The sequence below is a fragment of the Geotrypetes seraphini genome, chromosome 3 (assembly GCF_902459505.1).
Source record: "Geotrypetes seraphini chromosome 3, aGeoSer1.1, whole genome shotgun sequence".
In the NCBI taxonomy this organism is placed as follows: Eukaryota; Metazoa; Chordata; class Amphibia; order Gymnophiona; family Dermophiidae; genus Geotrypetes; species Geotrypetes seraphini.
Window position 1 is genome coordinate 399,295,674 of NC_047086.1, and position 18,859 is coordinate 399,314,532.

General features: G+C 50.2%; 1 protein-coding gene across 1 annotated transcript in view; it reads right to left on the reverse strand.

Annotated features, from left to right (window-relative positions):
• The window catches only part of DNAH8 (dynein axonemal heavy chain 8), a 1,666,792-nt gene that overhangs the window by 1,108,997 nt on the left and 538,936 nt on the right, over positions 1–18,859 (reverse strand). Inside the window, 1 exon segment of the mRNA XM_033937418.1 lies at positions 6,498–6,574. Within this exon segment, the coding sequence (XP_033793309.1) occupies positions 6,498–6,574 (77 nt within the window).

The window sequence follows — 18,859 nt, forward strand, 5'->3', positions numbered from 1 at the left end:
AAGTTCAATGTCAAGGCATCCAACATCAATGCCTTGAAGGACTGTGTGGCTGATGCTCAGACTGAGCTGAGGTCGGATGTGATGATGCACAGGGAACAACTCTAATAACCCAGCCAGTTTTTGCTGCTGCAGCACTTCAAGCTGCTGTTACATTACATTGGTAGTTTTTATTCCGCCCATACCTTGCAGTTCTAGGCGGATTACAATAAGAGGAGATTCTGGTCATTTCCAGAAGATTGCAAGATAGCTATTTGGTTGGAAAAATTGGGCTCTGGAGATAGACTGAAGTAACCAGTTATATCATGAGCTTGTCTTGATAAATTTCTTAAATAATATGGTTTTGATTTCTCTTCTGAAGATTTTGTAGTTTGGTGCTGAGGTCAGCAAATTGGCGAGGTGGTTGTCTAGTTTTGCTGCTTGCGTGGCAAGTAGCCCGTTGTAGATTTTCTTTCGCTGTATACCTTTTATTGGGGGGGTGAGTGAAGGGGGTCTGTGTTCTCCTTGGTCTGGATGAGTTGTTTCGAATTAGGTGATTAAGTAGATTGGTCTATTGCCATTTAGGGCTTTGTAAAGAATGCAGTAGAATTTGAAAAGCATTCGTGCTTGTACTGGGAGCCAGTGAGAGTCTAGGTAGACCGCGGTGATGTGGTCATATTTCTTCAGTGAGTAGATCAGTCTGAGAGCTGTGTTTTGCATGGTTTGTAGTTGTTTTATTGTGGGTGCAGGGCAGGGTAGGTAAAGGATGTTGCAGTAGTCTAGGAGTCCTTAATCTAAGGCCTGATTGGCCAATCAGACCTTAGTCTTAGTAGGGATGGGCGGACCCGCTATTCCTAAGGCCTGATTGGTCCAGGCTTCTAGAGCCTGGGCCAATCAGGCCTTAGGCTTCGGCGGGATGGGCCGGGAAGGGGCGGGCCCGCCTCATTTCGACGAGGCGTGCCTGCTTGCTCGACGTGCAAGACCCATCTGTAAGAACAGGTTTGGTGGAGTGGGGGTTGTTAGCGCCGGGGGGGGGGGTGCGTCTTCGGGCAGGAGGGATTGGGCACCCTCCTGCCAGCGACCAATATTGTCGGGGGGGAGATCGGTAATGTCGGGGGAGGGGGCAATTGGTAGTGTCGGGGGGGGGGACGGTTGGTAGTGTCGGGGAGGGGGGGTGCGTCTTCGGGCAGGAGGGTTTGGGCACCCTCCTGCCAGTGATCGGTCAGGGGGCCATGGCCCGCTATACTTATAGCGGCAGAGAGATCCCTTGCCGCGATAAGTGTAGCGGGCCGTGTCTAATCTAACCCGATTCTCTAACCCGCGTCTGTAACATGGACGCCGGTTATAGAATCGGGGTTTAGTTTAGGCCGATTCTGAATAGGACGCCTCTCCCAGGCGTCCTATACAGAATCAGGGCCTAGGTGTCTTGCGAGCCTCGCCTTCAATATAGGCGGCCTGCCTGGGGAGCATTTTTTTAAAAAAATCCCGATTTTTTAAAAATCCTGATTGGCTGATTAGACAGCTGTAGGATGCCTACAGCTGCCTAAAATCGGGACGCACTTTTAGAGAATCAGGGCCTAAGAGTCTGGCCTATAGATTCAACAAACTGTATAAACAGATGCCTAGTTGTGACAGGAAAAACAAAATCTGTGCATAAAAACAGGAGAAACACAACAGAAAATAGCACACGAGACACATTCCCATAAAGGAGAGGCTCCACCATGAGTGAAGGTTTCCTCACAGGGGCATTGCTTGAAAGGCATGAAGCTATAGAACACATTTGATATAATAGTGCTGCAAATCGAGGAACAGTATGAAGGGTAGTACCATGACTATAAGCAACCTCAAATAACATACATGCATCAAAATACAAAGGCACTGGGCGAGGAGGGTAATAAGGGGGCCCTCAGCACCTAAAGGTACTAGGTGGGGTTGCGATAAACCACAAGCTGCCAGTCTCCAAGAAAGAGGCCGGAGGGCTACATAGGATTTCTTGTCCGGATTCAAGGAAGCACCATACACCCTGGTCTCAAAACTGGTCAACTCCCGCATACGGGCCTCCCAGTGTTGGATAGAGGGCGCATCCTCCGACACTTAAACAACTTAGTAGAATTATACAGGAAATGCCGCTGTGGAACAGATAGTCCCTGGGCAATTAACGGATCCTGGACTCCTAAGAGGAGGGCTCCATAGTCCCATTCCACCTCCCTGCCCAGAACCCTATCCAACTTCTGCAAAACCTCCTTCCAGGCCAGTAATGTGTGGCGCTCCATAAATGAGTATATGTAAATACCAGGGTGACTTTTACACTTGAGACACGTGTTGTGGTCCCAAAGACCCATGTGGGCCCCCCTTTGCCTCGCGATGTAAGAATTTGAATTGTGTTTCCCGAAGGTCAGAGGCCTTCACAAAATCAAAAAGGGCAAAAAATAATTCCTCGAACTGAGGTTCCAAGAGTCCCTGGCTTAGATCTACTTTCCACAGCTCCTTCGTCTGGAACAAAACAGATATGCTAGGAGTCCGTTTAAGGAGTTTATACCATTAGGATAAGGAATTCAAAGACGATGGGTGTCTTAATAAATGCCATGTCTAAGGTTCAACACCTCTCAGCCTCTGCATGATAGGCCCTCCCAGAGTTCCAGTAATGTCGAGCTTGAAGGCAGGAAAACTCATGTCTGGGTAAAAGACATTGCTCCTTAGCTTGAGAAAAGGTGAATTAAATGGAGGAGCATTGTACAGCACTGTGCAACCCAGTCACGGAAAACAGAAGCACCCCACCCCGGAAAATAATTAGAGTTTCAATCAAAGTGCAAAAAAGGGGAGAAGTCCGCACTAAGTTCCTGCCGTCGTCTCCACCATTGCCATGCTCTACGAAAGGGTGCAATAAATTGAAAGTGGTCCCTGGCCAGCACTCAGAAACATCACAAAATCCCAGTCAGAAGGAATCCAGTTATTGTGGTAGGTTCCACTTAGTCAGGAATGCCTGGGCCTCCTCCGCAGACTGCAGGAACAAATGTTTCCCTGCATACCACACATGCAGCTTAGCAGGAAAAAGTAAGGTAAAGAGCATCTGTTTGGCTTGCAAAGCAGAGCAAAAGGGGGCCATGACCTTCCGCTGAGCTGCCACTCGAGCCGAGTAATCATTAAATACCAGGATCCTGGTTCCCTCATAGTCCAACGGCCCGGCCTTTCTGTATGCCCTCAGGATCTCTTCCATCTCCCGCCATGTGCAGTATCGCCATGGCTGGTCTGGGGTGGTTTTCTCCCAACTGTTTGGGACCCACGCAGTGCGTCCTCTTGCAGCAATACTGGGCCGATTATAACTGAAGCCCCAGTTTTTTGGGCAGCCACTGGCTGAAAACACGATAAAGGTCCGGTTCCTTCATGGGTCGTTTCCCCTTATATATCGAAAGAACAGCTTGAAGTTTTTCACCTCCTTGGCTATTTTTTCCTCGTAGTCTCTTTTGGCACCTTTTACTGCCTTATGGCACCTGCGTTGATGTTGTTTGTGTTTATTCCAGTTTTCGTCCATCTTTGACCTTTTCCATTCCTCAAACGAAGTTTTCTTGTCTCTGATCGCTTCCTTCACCTCTACAGTGAGCCACGCCAGTTCTTTGTTATTTTTCCTCTTGGATCCCTTGTTGATACATGGTATATATAGATTTTGCACCTCGGTGACTGTGTTCTTACAGTGCTTATCCTCTTCTTAATCTTCTTCCCCACCATGAGTCTCATCCCTTTGTAATTCCCTTTTCGGAAGTTCAGTGCTGTGGCTGTGGGTCTGGACCGATGTTTCGACCCTGCGTCTAGGTCGAAGCGGATCATATTGTGATCACTGTTTCCCAGCAACCCTTCTATATCTAGATCAGGGATCTCAAAGTTCCTCCTTGAGGGCCGCAATCCAGTCGGGTTTTCAGGATCTCCCCAATGAATATGCATTGAAAGCAGTGCATGCATATTTATTGGGGAAATCCTGAAAACCCAACTGGATTGCGGCCCTCAAGGAGGGACTTTGAGACCCCTGATCTAGATCTTGTGCCAGTTCTCGCAGTCCATTTAGAATTAAGTCCAGAATTACATTTCCTCTAGTATTTTCCTTGCCAAGTTGTTCCAGGAAGCAATTGCCTACAGCATCCAGGAACTTGGTCTCCCTAGTGCAGCCGGATTGCCTAGGTTCCAGTCTATCCCTGGATAGTTGAAGTCACCCATGATAACTGCGTTGCCTCCCTTGCAGTTGCATTTAATCTTGTCCGTTATTTCTCCATTAATTTCTTCGGACTGTCCTAGGGGTCGGTAGTAGATGCCTATCTTCATTTCCAGTCCATTTGTTCCCGGAATTTTGACCCATAGAAACTCTAACTTATCCGTCAGTTGTGGCGTGTTCTCTCCAGTAGATTCAATTCCCTCTTTGACATATATGACTATGCCCCCAACTTTTTGAGCCACTCTGTCTCTGCGGTATAGTTTGTATCCCGGTAGCACAGTGTCACAGACGTTTTCTTCAGTCCACCATGTTTCCGTGATGTCAATGATGTGTCAACGTTATCTTTTTGTGCCATAGCTTCTAATTCACCCATCTTATTCCTAAGGCTCCTTGCGTTCGTGTACATACACTTGAGTTTGCGGTCTGTTCCTTTCTTGCATTTCCTTCCCCCTTGTGTCCCTTTCGATCTGCCTTGCCTGTGATCCGGTGCGTCTTTCTCTCTATCTTCCTGCACGGTATCCTCCAGGTATACTGGTTCCCGAACCATCGACTCTCTCTCTCGGTCGACTGTCAGCTTTCCCCTTCTTCCTAGTTTAAAAACTTCTCAACTTCTTTCTTGATGTTGCTTGCAAGTAGCCTCGTTCTGTCTCTGCTGAGGTGGAGTCCATCCTTCCTGAATAGCTTTCTCTTCCCCCAGAATGTCGTCCAGTTGCGCATGAAGTGGAATCCTGCTTCCTCATACCAGCGCCGCATCCATGCTTTGACTACTTGCAGCTCCATCTGCCTCTTCTCGTCGGCCCTGGGTACCGGCAGGATCTCCAAGAATACTATCCTCTGCGTTATGGTCTTCAGCTTCCTTCCTAGCATCCGGAAATGGTCCTTCAGTACATCCCTGTTGTAGTTCATGTTGCTCATGTTGTTCGTCCCCACATAGATCACCACCGCCATATCTTCTTCTTCCACCCCGTTGATGATCCTGTCGATGTGGCTCACTATGTCTTCTATCTTGGCTCCCGGTAGGCAGGTCACCAGCCAATACCAGTCTTCCTCCCGCTATGTGGATTTCAACTTGTCTGATGATGGAGTCCCCCATGACGATTGCTGTCCTCTCTATCTTCTCCTGATTCTCCAGCCGCAGGTCCCTGGTGTATGTCCAACCTCTCCAGTTGTAGGTCCATGTCCTTCGTTCTCGCTGCTGTGTCACTCATTTCTTTGTGGTGGTTGTCCGTTGGGTGGTCCACACTCTCTGTATCTCGGCAGTTCCACTGTTGCTGGTGATTTTCCACAGCCTCCCTGTATGCCTCCTCTATTAACCTCTCCAGCTCTCGGACTTCTTCCTCAATGGTGTCCTCTGTCTTGATGTTCTCTGCATCTCTGTCTTCCTCCTCCACTGCTTGAAGTGCCTCCAGTTCCAGTATTCTGCCCTCCAGGAGTCTAACTCGTTTCTTCAGGCTCTCCAGCTCTCTGCATCGAGCACCTCTGGGCATCTCAACATCCTGCTTCTGTTTGCTGCTTCCATTGCTGCCTGCTTGCCAGTCTGCTGTGGATGTCTTCTGTGTCTGCTGTGGCTGTCCTCTGCACCTGCTCTGTCCTCTGTATCTGCCTGTCTGTGTATCCTCTGCGCCTGCTGTGTCCTCTGTACCTGCCTGGTTGTGTGTCTTCTGTACCTGCTGTGTCTGCCTGGTTGTGTGTCCCCTGTGCCTGCTGTGGTCTCCTTCTGCTCTCCTTTAGTGGTAGCTCGTCCCTTCTCAAGGCCCTTCGCAAAGGTGCTCTCGCTAAGGCGAGTGCCTTTAACGCTCGCCTTTGACACACACTGAATGGCTGAGCGCCGTTGGCCCTTCCCCTTTTAAGGGGGAGCTTCGGTGGTCGACATCGGGGGTGAACGGAGCTAACTCTCACCAATTCCCCTCTTAGTCTCCTGCCTCTACTTCTCTCTCCTGTGCTTTTCTCCCCTTTAGCTTCTTCTCTCCTGCTTGCCTGCTCCAATATTGTCAACTAGCCATACAGTTATATGGAATGCCCTTGTTATACCCTCACTATACAGTTTGTAAGACTCCTAAGTGGCATTATCCTTACAGTGCTGCTGAAAATTTAAAGGAATAAGGCCTGAATATGGCACTTAATTCAAATAGCAGCTGCAACAAATATATAATAGGAAACAGAAACCAATTGTCTATTACATTGCACTTAGTGTGAAACAGAGGAAAACACAATAATTGTCCATAGATTATTCAAAAATACTAACAGAAACAAAAGAATATGTAACAGATAAATATGGTAGTCAGAAATTAATAATAAAAAAAAAAATTGGTGGTACCTTTGTAGTAAGTGAAGTGCTTGTTGTGAAGATAAATGTCTCTCAAAGCAGGCATTCATAAACGTCTGTAACTGTACCTACAAAATATTTAATAGAAATCAAAAATCTGTAAGACATATGTTTTGTGATTGTATATCTGAAATTTGTTCTTCCCTGCTGAATTCCTTTCCTTAATTCCTCACAGACCAGTCCAAATGGAAGATTAGGTTTAAACCTTGAATAATCTTCTTTCTGTTAGTCCCTGGAGGGTGTTCAATCCCAGCCCACAGTCTGAGAGTTACAGAAATACACAACTTTTCTGAGCACATGCTCCACCCCCTTAGCCTGAGAGCTAATAAACATATCCAGTTAAGTCCCAAAGTCAAGCAACATACCTGAAGAATCCATGACAAGGGGGGGTACGGGGGAGAATCCCCATCAACAAAAGTAATTCATGAACTGGTTTGCTCTGCAAAATATTAACAAGTGAGAAACAGGCACAAAGGCAACTCAGAAAAAACCATTGAGGAATAATGTAGAACTAACTTGTTGGGTGAAACGAGCACACCAAGAAAGGCCTTCGGTAATGTGCATACTGTCACGAACCTAGCCCTAGAGCTGGTCGCGTGCCAGGCTTTGCTAGTGCAAAAGCTAGCCCTTTAATTCAAAGGGCTAATCAGGGAGATAAGGTTAAGCTCAGTGGAAAGAAAATGCTGGATTTTACCTTTAACTCTGAAGCAAACAACCAGCAGGGGGTGGAGGTTGTAGAGAGGAACAGCTTAGAACAGCCTCTGAGTCATGCCTCTTCCTCTGCTGTCCCACAGCTGAAAGTGATAAGCAGGAAACCAGTCAAGCCTAAGCAGGCAGTGCAACTAACTCCTCCTCCTGTGAGAACAGGGCGTGGGCGTCTCTGCAATTTAGAGGCTGCTCTCAGAAGGAGAAAGTTAGTCTTCCCTGAGCCAGCTACAGGAGAGGGCTCACCTGAGGCAGTGCTTCATTCCCAGGATATTGAAATGCTTGAGGCAGATACTGACCTGGGGCTCAACCAGCAAGCAGTTCCAGAGCCGATGGAATGTTCCCAACCAGATGAACTGACTGAGGATACCGGCATGGATTTCAGCTAAGTAGCTGGGCTGGGTGATTAGCATAGTAGCAGCAGTGCTCTGACTGTTTGTGCTTTAAAACAAGTTCTTTTGGAATTGTTTTTGTCTGGTGCTGCTGTGCTATGTCTTGAAGCAAAAAGAAAAAAAAACGTTTTTGTTTTTCAACTTTAAAGTGTTATGAAAGCATGAAGTTTATCTATTTTGGTTGCTGAAGAATGTTCTGAGGGAAGTTAAGCAAGTGGGGAGAATTCACTAACAACTAGGTTGGGTTAGTGGGGCCATTCTTGGCATTCTGTTTTCAGAGAATTTAATAGTGAATTCACTTGCTCCCCTCCCCCATTAGCTTACCTGAGCTGATTGGGGATCAAGCCGGTCTAATCGAAGGGCTTGTACTCAGCACCGTAAGGAGTGCTATCAGGAATCTTGTTGGCCTGGTGAAGGTTAAAAGCAGCAGCAATTTTGGGACTTTCAGTTGCTGACTTGGACAATATTAACTTTTGAGTTTTTTGTCAGGATTGTTGAACTACCTGAAGGAAGGTGTGGGCTGTGAATATATCTTTTCGTAGCAGCCACATATTTGTGTTTTTTTGGACTTTCTTTAAGGTGGGGAGTCTGAACCTTATGTAAGTAGACTCTCATACCAGGGTTCAATAAACTGTTTGATTGGAACCATGAACTGATTCATTTGGAGTGTTTTTGTTCCCTGTATGGAGAAAGGGTCCAGCAGGACTTCCTACTTGAAGGAAGCACGCGAAGGTGGAGTTGAAGTGAGCAGAGTCCGGGGAATACTGAGGATACAGGTACCGGCTCCGCTACAATACTCACAGAAACTCCCCACAGGATCTGGCCTCTGGCTGGAAAATCTTCAAGCATCCAAGTTTCCAAGTTTATTATACAGTTTGATTAATCGTCTAATGTATATTCTAGGCGTGTAAGGAGAATAACCAAGGCAGAAAGGAGCAGGCTACAGCAAACAACTGATTTTACAGAGAGAGGGAGGGTCATATGGAATCCTCCAGGGACTAACAGAAAGATGATTATCGAAGGAATAAACCTAATCTTCCATTCTGTTGCGTCCCTTCCAGATTCCATACGCTAGGTGATGTATCAAAGCTACAGTAGCTAGGGAATGACAGAAGAGCCTGTCCTCAAAACCGAGTGATAAAGCACAGTTACTTACCGTAACAGGTGTTATCCAGGGACAGCAGGCAGATATCCTCTACATGTGGGTGACGTCATCCACGGAGCCCCCGTCACGGACAGCTTTTCAAGCAAACTTGATTGAAGATCTTAAAGTTTGCTAGTGCTGCACCGCGCATGCGTGTGCCTTCCCGCTCAGCTAGAGGGCGCGTCTCCTCAACGTGGTCCTCAGTTCAGATAGCTAGCAAAGAAGCCAACCTGGGGAAGAGGGAAGGTTGCGAGAATATCTGCCTGCTGTCCCTGGATAACACCTGTTACGGTAAGTAACTGTGCTTTATCCCAGGACAAGCATGCAGCATATTCTCTACATGTGGGTGACCTCCAAGCTAACCAGGATGGGACGGTGGGAGAGTTGGCAACTTAGGAGAACAGATAACGCAAAACTGACTGGCCGAACTGGCCATCGCGTCTGGAAAAAGTATCCAGACAGTAGTGAGAGGTGAATGTATGAACCGACGACCAAGTGGCGGCCTTGCAGATCTCCTCAATAGAGATGGACCTGAGGAACGCGAAAGATGCCGCCATCGCTCGGACTTTATACCCCGTGACCCGACCCTGCAGTGGGAGACCAGCCTGAGCGTAGCAGAAGGAAATACAAGCAGCTAATCAGTTGGACAAGGTGCGCTTGGAAACAGGACGCCCCAACCGATTTAGATGAAAAAAGATAAGAAAAGTTGAGGAGCCGTCCAATGAGATTGGGTGTGTTGGAGGTAAAAAGCCAACGCCCTCTTACAGTCAAGAGTGTGAAGCGCCACCTCAACAGGATGAGAATGGGGCTTAGGAAAAAACATCAGAAGAACAATGGACTGGTTCAGGTGGAAATCTGAAACCACCTTGGGCAAGAACTTAGGATGAGTACGAAAGACCACCTTGTCATGATGAAAAACAGTAAAAGGCGGGTCCGCAACCAGAGCGTGAAGCTCACTGACTCTGCGAGCAGATGTGAGGGCAATCAGGAACACCACCTTTCAAGTGAGATACTTCAGATGAGCCTTATCAATGGGTTCAAATGGAGGTTTCATCAATTGAGCCAGAACCACATTAAGATCCCAAACCACCGGGGGAGGCTTGAGAGGAGCATGGACATTGAAAAGAACCTTCATAAAGCGGGAAACCACCGGATGGACCGAGAGCGGTTTCCCATCAAGCAACCGATGAAAGGCAGCAATCGCACTGAGGTGGACTCGAATAGATGTCGATTTGAGACCACACCGAGACAAGTGCAGCAGATAATCCAGCACGGAAGACAAGGAGGCAGACAGTGGCTCCATGCGATGCATAGCACACCACGCAGCAAATCTAGTCCATTTCTGGGAGTAGCATTGTCAAGTGGAACTCTTCCGAGAGGCCTCGAGAACATCTCGCACCGATGGAGAAAAATTGAAGGAGGGAGTCATGTGGAGAGGAACCAAGCCGTTAAGTGTAGAGACTGCAGATTGGGATGCAGCAGCGAATCTTGACTCTGAGACAGCAGAGAAGGAAACACAGGCAGAAGCAGAGGCTCCCTGACACTGAGTCGAAGGAGAAGGGAAAGCCACGGCTGTCTGGGCCAACGAGGAGCTATCAAAATCATGGTGGCGTGGACCGACTTGAGCTGGACGTGAGTCTTCAGAATCAGAGGAAATGGAGGGAATGCGTAGAGGAACTGGTCCGTCCAATCCAGAAGGAAAGCATCCGCCTCGAGACGATCCGGGGAGTAAATCCTGGAGCAGAAGCGAGGCAACTTGTGGTTGAGGGGGAGGCAAACAGATTTATCATCGGCGTCCCCCAACGAGCAAACACCTGACGCAGAGTAGAGGAATGGATCGACCACTCCTGTGGTTGGAGAAGGCGGCTCAATTTGTCCGCCAGGCAGTTCTGCTGGCCCTGAATGTAGACCGCTCGAAGGAAGATGTTGTGATGTATCGCCCACTCCCAGAGCCGAAGACCTTCCCGGCATAGAGACAGGGATCCTGTACCCCCCTGTTTGTTCACATAATACATCGCCACCTGGTTGTCCGTTCGCACCAGGACCACGCTATCCTGAAGTAAATGCCGAAAGGCTACCAAAGCATTGAAAATAGCCCGAAGCTCCAGCAGGTTGATGTGGCTGCGACGGTCGGCACTGGACCAAAGACCCTGAGTACGGAGACCCTCGAGGTGAGCCCCCCAGGTATATGCAGAGGAGTCCGTTGTTAGGACCATCTGCGGGAGGGGGGGGGGCGCGTGAAAGAGAAAACCTCTGGAAAGATTGGAAGAGAGCATCCACCATCAGAGCGACCATCTCAAGGAGGGAGTCACCGCAATGTGTTGAGAGGCGGGATCCCGGTCCTGTCTCCACTGGGAAGCAAGGGTCCACTGAGGAACTCGGAGGTGTAGTCTGGCAAAAGGAGTCACATGAACGGTGGAGGCCATGTGCCCCAGCAGAATCATCATATGCTTGGCCGAAACCAATGTCTGAAGAGAGACCCTCTGGTATAAGTGAACGAGGGTGTCCTGTCGAGGCTGAGGCAGAAAAGAGCGGAAGCAAACCATGTCCAGCACCGCTCCGATGAACTGCAGAGACTGAGAGGGACACAACTGGGACTTGGGGGAAGTTAAACTCGAAGCCCAGACGCTGAAGAAATATAATAGTCCGTTGGGTCGCTGCAATAACCTCCTGCCTGGACGGTGCTTTGATGAGTCAGTCGTCGAGGTATGAGAACAGGCAGGGCCGCCGTCACTACCACAAGGCACTTCGTGAAGACCCGTGGGGAGGATGCGAGCCCGAACGGGAGGACCCGATACTGCAGATGAAGATCTCCCACCTGAAAACGAAGAAATCTGTGAGAGGCCGGATGAATCGGGATGTGAGTGTAGGCCTCTTTGAGATCCAGTGAGCATAACCAGTCCCCCCGTCCATCAGGGGATACAACATGGGAAGAGAGAGCATGTGGAACTTCTCCTTGACCAGGAATTTGTTCAACACTCTGAGGTCCAGGATAGGGCGTAGGTCCCCGGTCTTTTTGGGAACTAGATAGTACTGGGAGTAGAATCCGGTGCCCCGCTGGCACAAAGGGACCTCCTCCACTGCCCGGAGGCGAAGGAGGGCTTGACCCTCCTGGAGAAGAAGGGGAAGTTGCGATCTGTTGGAAAGACACTCTTGGGGGCAGATCTGGAGGCGCCGTCCTGAAATGAAGGGAATACCCCTCCCTGATGGAGAGGACCCAGTTGTCTGATGTAATCAGCTCCCAGCGGCGACAAAAATAACTGAGACGGCCGACAGTGGGTAGAGGAGAAGGCTCGAGGACGAAAGGGGGCGGCATGCTCGCACTGGGATAATCAAAAAAAACGGCGCTGACTTAGCCGCCGCAGGGGGCTGAGGCTTTTGTGGGGCCCTCTGCTGCTGCGGGCGCCTGGGCGTCGGCCGGGAAAAAGCCAGCATGACTTCTGGGGATAGCGCCGGGATGGCAACTTGTATGACTTAGGAGGAGTGGGCTTCGCCTTGGGTCTGACCAAGGAGGCAAAGGAGTGTTTATGTTCCGAAGAGCTCGTTGCCTAAGCACGGGAGATTCACCAGACGGTCCTGCAGATTAGGGTCCATGTCCACAATGCAGAGCCAGGCCAGGCGGCACATGGCTATCGCAAAAGCGGTGACCCGCGAGGACAGTTCAAAGGCATCATAAGTAGCCTGAAGCATATAAAGGCAAATCTGCGACAGCATATTTTGAAGCGGGCGAAATTCAGACCGGCAAAGGACAGCCTAATCATTCTGAAAAGAAGGCATGGATTTGATGCAGTGCTTGAGATAGGAAGTAAAATTGAAATTGTAATTCAGAACCCTGTTCGCCATCATCGAATTTTGGTACAGGCGCCTGTCAAACTTGTCCATAGTCTGGCCCTTCCGGCCCGGCGGGATAGCTGCGTAGACCTTGGAAGGATTAGATTGCTTCAAGGAAGACTCCACAACCAAGAACTCATGGGAAAGCTGAGCCTTTTCAAATCCCTTATACGGGACCGTCCAATAGCGTGATTCCATCTTGGACGGAATGGCAGGGATTGCATACGGCGTCTCCAAATTCCAGAAGAAAGTCTGCTTTAAGACTGGATTCAAGGGGAGGCGAAGGGATCCATTTCCTCCAAATATTCCCGGGTATACCTGGATTCAGACTGGAGGTCCAGTTGAAGCACCTTATCCATGTCCACCATGAACCTGGTGAAGGAGGAAGTCTTGCCCGCAGAATGCCCTTCGAGAGACAAAGCTGAGCGGGACTTCGGGGCAGCAGAGAACGAGGGAGAAGCTTCCCTCGAATACTGAGCCGGCACATCAGTGTCCACAAGCAGGGACGTCGAGGAAGCCCCGCTGAGAGATCGAGGAGGAGTCGACGAATGTTTGCGTTTAGACTGCCTAGAAGGCGAGGAACCTGGGGGTCCAAGGGATGGAGACCCGGAGGGCTAGCCCCGGCGAACCCAGGGATGAAGAGACCTTCCGACAAGGCAGCAAGGAGGCAGTCCTCGACCTCGAAGCTCCTCGGCTCGGAGACTGAGAAGGCACTGGAGGCCGTCGAGGGCGAGGGTCAGACAGCACGAGGTCCGATGCCTCGATGGACCTCAAGGTGCGAGGCCCCAGAGACCTACCATTGCCTAGGGGAGAGTCTCTGGGTTGTTTCGCAGATCACTGCCTCGAAGGAGAGGCACACTTAGACCGATGCTTCGATCGAGGACGGGCGGCGGAAGAAGCCCGCCTCGAGAGAGCAGGTGAGGAATCACTCGAGGATAAGCATCGAGACCGATGCACCTTTCGTCGGGAGCCCTCGGCGCGATGCTCAGGCTGGTCAACAACGAGCAGGGTCAAGGCTGGGGAAAGCTGAGCCAAAGCAGAGGAGATCTGCGAGGTTAAGATAGCCTTAAGCATGTCCTCAAACATCGGCACCGAGACCAAAGGATTTGGACGGACTGGTGCAGCAGTGCGCTCCAACGAGGGTGACCTCGATGTAGAGTATTCCCTTAATGTGGAGGCACACTTTGGAGGAGGTCTCAAAGAGGCCGGCAGGACTGCACTCACTGCCTGGGTGGGCAGAGACTCCGAGGATGGCTTCTTCGGTAGCTGAGCTGAACCTGAAGGAGGAAGAGGAGACTTAACCAAGGCCAAGGTCTTTGCAGCCGGAGCCACCAAGGCCTTCAAAGTCAAGGGAGACTTACTCGGGGCCGAGGCCTTCGAGGTTGAGGTCAAGACCAAGGCCGAGACCGGGTCGAGGTCTTATCCGCCTGTGGGTCCATGCTGAAGAGCTCTGCAATCTTGGCCCGCCGATGAAGAAGAGCCCGAGGTTGGAGAGTGGCACAACATGGGCAAGAGGCGGTAGGGTGATCAACACCTAAAAAAAGGATACACCAACAATGCGGGTCAGTGATCGAGGTCACCTAACCGCACTGCGTGCACTTTTTAAACCCAGTAACAGGCTGGGACATATGGAGGAAAGGAGGCCGCGGCCACATGAGGCCAGGCGGCCAAAGAAAAAACCGGGGTCCCTCGGTCGCAATTGAAGAAAAAATAAAAGTAAAAACGCGGGGCACAGCGACTTCCGATCGTACAAAACAAGAAAAGAAGCCACAGTGCAAGAAAGGCACTTAGATTTGACGCAGAGAAAAGAGACAGGGCTTTCTGGCTCCGCGGAAAACTAAGAACTGAGAACCACGTTGAGGAGACGCGCCCTCTAGCTGAGCAGGAAGGTACACGCATGCGCGGTGCAGCACTAGCAAACTTTAAGATCATCAATCAAGTTTGCTTGAAAAGCTGTCCGCGACGGGGGTTCCGTGGATGACGTCACCCACATGTAGAGAATATGCTGCCTGCTTGTCCTGGGATAAAAATGGCATCAGAACGCGCCGCCACATCCACTCAGTAAAACCGGGTAAAAGTATGAAGAAAGGACCAAGTAGCAGCCCTGCAAAGTTCAACTGAATGAATCACACAAGATTTCGCCCACGACGCAGCCATACCTCTCATCAAGTGTGATTTAAGCGAAATCGGAAGCTGCTTGCCACGGGCGATGTAAGTCGCAAAAATGGCCATTCAAAACAATCGAGCAATCAAGAACTTGGATGCCGGCCTACCATGGCGAGGCACAGCAGTTAGAACAAAAAGATGATCAGACAACCTCAGCTCATTAGTCCTCTAAAATAAATAATGGAGCAAGACCCTCCAGACATCCAATCTGCGTAAGATCTGATCTTCCAGCTCCGAACCTGTTGGATGAAATGCAGGCAACCCAACCTCCTGGTTGACAGGAAAGGCCGAGACCACTATCGACAAGAAGGAAGGTACAGTTTGGAGGAAAACACCTGCATCCGTAATACAGAGAAAGGGCTCCCAGCACATAAAAGCCCGAAGCTCTGAAATACGCCATGCCAAGACAATGGTGACCAGAAAAACAGTCTTGATTGTTAGGTCCAGAAGAGAAACATCCTTCAGCGGGTCAAAGGGGGCCTCTCCAAGGCCCTGCAAAACGATAAGATTCCACAAAGGGAAAGGAAGACACAAGGGAGGACACAAACAAAGCATCCCCCTCATAAACCTGGTCATATCCGGATGAACAGTAAGTGAACTAGTGGCTTTGCGTGCTCGAAAACACGAAAGGCCTGCAACCTGAATTTTCAGGGAGGCCACTGCCAGACCTAAGAACATAAGCATTGCCTCTGCCGGTCAGACCAGGGGTCCATCGTGCCCAGCAGTCCGCTCCCGCGGCGGACCCCAGGTTCGTGACCTGTAAGTCCTTACCAAAATTCTTTATTCCCTATTCATTAGTACCTGTATAGATACCCTCTATCTGTACCCTCTATCTGTACCCTTCTCCTTCAGGAAGTCATCCAATCCCTTTTTGAAGCCCAATATTGTACTCTGTCCTATCACCTCCACTGGGAGCGATTCCAGGTGTCCACCACCCTCTGAGTGAAGAAGAACTTCCTAGCATTCGTTTTGAATCTGTCTCCTTTCAATTTTTCTGAATGCCCTCTTGTTTTTGTTGGCCCTGTTAGTCTGAAGAATCTGTCCTTCTCCACCTTCTCTATGCCTTTCATGATTTTATAAGTCTCTATCACGTCCCCTTTAAGTCTCCGCTTCTCTAGGGTAAAGAGCCCCAGCTTCTCCAACCTTTCAGCATATGAAAGGTTTTCCATGCCCTTAATTATCTTTGTCGCCCTTCTCTGGACCCTCTCGAGTATCGCCATATCCTTCTTAAGGTAGGGTGACCAGTATTGGACACAGTACTCCAGATGTGGGCACACCATCGCTCGATACAGTGGTAGAATAACCTCCTTCGTTCTGGTAGTGATACCCTTTTTGATAATGTCCAACATTCTGTTTGCTTTCTTTGAGGCCGCTGCACATTGCGCCGCCGGCTTCATTGTTTTATCCACCAAAACCCCCAGGTCTTTTTCTAGGCAGCCTTCCCCCAATACCGTCCCTCCCTCTGTCTAAACCCTCCTGAAAGAAAGCCAGTACTACTGAAATGGGAGCCTTCTCAGGTTCCACCTGATCCCTAGCACACCACTGTTGGAAAGCCTTCCAGGCTTTGGCAGAAGAAGCCATAGTAGATGGTTTCCTCGAGCGCAAAAAAAGTCAAACTACCTATCTCTGAATAACTGTGCTTCAGGAAGGCTGAATGCTCAAGATCCATGCCATTAAGACCAAAGCACCGTTGGTTCTCCATGGGCACCGATCCCTGACTGAAAAGATATTGATGAAGAGGTAGTCGGAGCTTCTTGTCCCACTGAAGACATACAAGATCCGCATACTACAGACAACAAGGCCAATCTGGAGCCACTAGAATCACCAGGCCAGGATTTGCTATTCAGCGGATGACCCGAACAACCAGAGGCCACGGAGGGAACACATACAGGAACTCATGAACCGGCCAGAGCTGCACCAAAGAGTCAAGTCTAGGCTTCTGCGCTGTGTCTTTCGACTGAAAGGTGCCTGGCCTTCAAGTTCTCTGCTGAAACCAGCAAATCTAGCTGAGGCTGACCCCAGCACTGAACAATCAAACTGAATGCCTTCTGAAAGAGACACTATTATCCTGGGTTCAGAATCTATCAGCTGAGGAAATCTGCCTGAACTTTGTCGACGCTGGCCACGTAGACTGCAGAGAGAGATAGAAGATAAGCTTCCATCCAACGAACAGCATGCGACCTTCCTGGCCTAAGGGAGCGCTTCTCATGCCCCCTTGATGATTTATGAATGCCACCACCGTGACATTGTTGGAGACGACTCAAACTGCTTTTCCTACTAGAATGGACTGGAGAACAGGTAACACCAGCCAAATACCCTAATTTCCAAGATGCTTGATTGACCAATGTTTCTGACAATGAGTCCACTGCCCATGAATGGAACGTTTCAAGCAGTGAGCACCCCACCCCGACAGGCTAGCATCCATTTGAAAGTCATCCGTTTTGATACCCTGACGGAGAGCCTCCCTCTGAAGCCACCAGCTCAGGCTGCTGCGAGTTGGCTCTGTCCAGGGGCGTGGCATCTGAAGGAGATGACAATGCGGAGATCTCTGAGAGAGAAGAGATTCCTGTAATGGGTGTATGTGCGCTCTGGCCCAGGGAACTACCTCCACAGAGGCCACCATGGACCCACAGAACCTAAAAAAACAGCCAGGTCGTGGGAGCTGGGCAGTCCAGAAGATCTCTGATTTGCTGCTGAAGTTTCTGTCTGCATGCCTTGGGAAGAAACACACGACCCTACTTGGTATTGAAGAGAAACCCAAGATACTTGGAGGGTGTCAAATCGCTCTTCTTGAAGTTGATAATCCACCCCAACGCCTGCAAATGAGACACTACCATCTCCACCGCACTAACGCACTTCGAACAAGACGGAGCCCTGATCAACCAGCTGTCCCAGGAAGGGTGGCTATGGAACTCCTGCTGGCGGAAAACCGCCACATCACTTTGATAAAAGTGTGTGTGCCATCGCGAAGCCATAGGGCAGAGATGCAAACTGGAAATGCTGTTGCAGAACATGGAAACGCAGAAACCTTCAATGTTCCAGGTAGATTGCAATATAGAGTAAAACATCTGTGATCCAAGGACACTAGAAACTCTCTTGGAGAGACAGCAGCCTTTACCATGTACTCTGTTGCTATTTGGAAAAAAGGATTAAATCATCTTGAGGAACAGATTCCAGCTGCTACAAGAGGGATCTGACAACGAGGTATAGGAGGTTGTGGCCTGTCGCTAGTGCTGTTTAGCACTGACTTCATCGGGACAGGCAGTCTCGCAGCAGCCCGACCCAGCCAGCTGAGAGGGTCCTGAGGGAGCCTTGATATTCCGGTGCAGCCGCCGAGGGAAGCCTGTCGCTAGTGCTGTTTAGCACTGACTTCATCGGGACAGGCAGTCCCGCAGCAGCCCGACCCAGCCAGCTGAGAGGGTCCTGAGGGAGCCTTGATATTCCGGTGCAGCCGCCGAGGGAAGCCTGTCGCTAGTGCTGTTTAGCACTGACTTCATCGGGACAGGCAGTCTCGCAGCAGCCCGACCCAGCCAGCTGAGAGGGTCCTGAGGGAGCCTTGATATTCCGGTGCAGCCGCCGAGGGAAGCCTGTCGCTAGTGCTGTTTAGCACTGACTTCATCGGGACAGGCAGTCCCGCAGCAGCCCGACCCAGCCAGCTGAGAGGGTCCTGAGGGAGCCTTGATATTCCGGTGCAGCCGCCGAGGGAAGCCTGTCGCTAGTGCTGTTTAGCACTGACTTCATCGGGACAGGCAGTCTCGCAGCAGCCCGACCCAGCCAGCTGAGAGGGTCCTGAGGGAGCCTTGATATTCCGGTGCAGCCGCCGAGGGAAGCCTGTCGCTAGTGCTGTTTAGCACTGACTTCATCGGGACAGGCAGTCCCGCAGCAGCCCGACCCAGCCAGCTGAGAGGGTCCTGAGGGAGCCTTGATATTCCGGTGCAGCCGCGGTACGCGGCCCGCGGTCGTGAGCCTCGGGTCGCGAGCTGAAGGGGCGTGGCTAAAGGGGCTAGCCCCTTTTGAGCCCCTTCGGAGCCTAAGAGGAGCAAGGAGCAGGATTACCATTTCTTCAGCATGGGTAAGAGGAAAGCTAAGGCAATACCATCTGCTGTAACAACAGG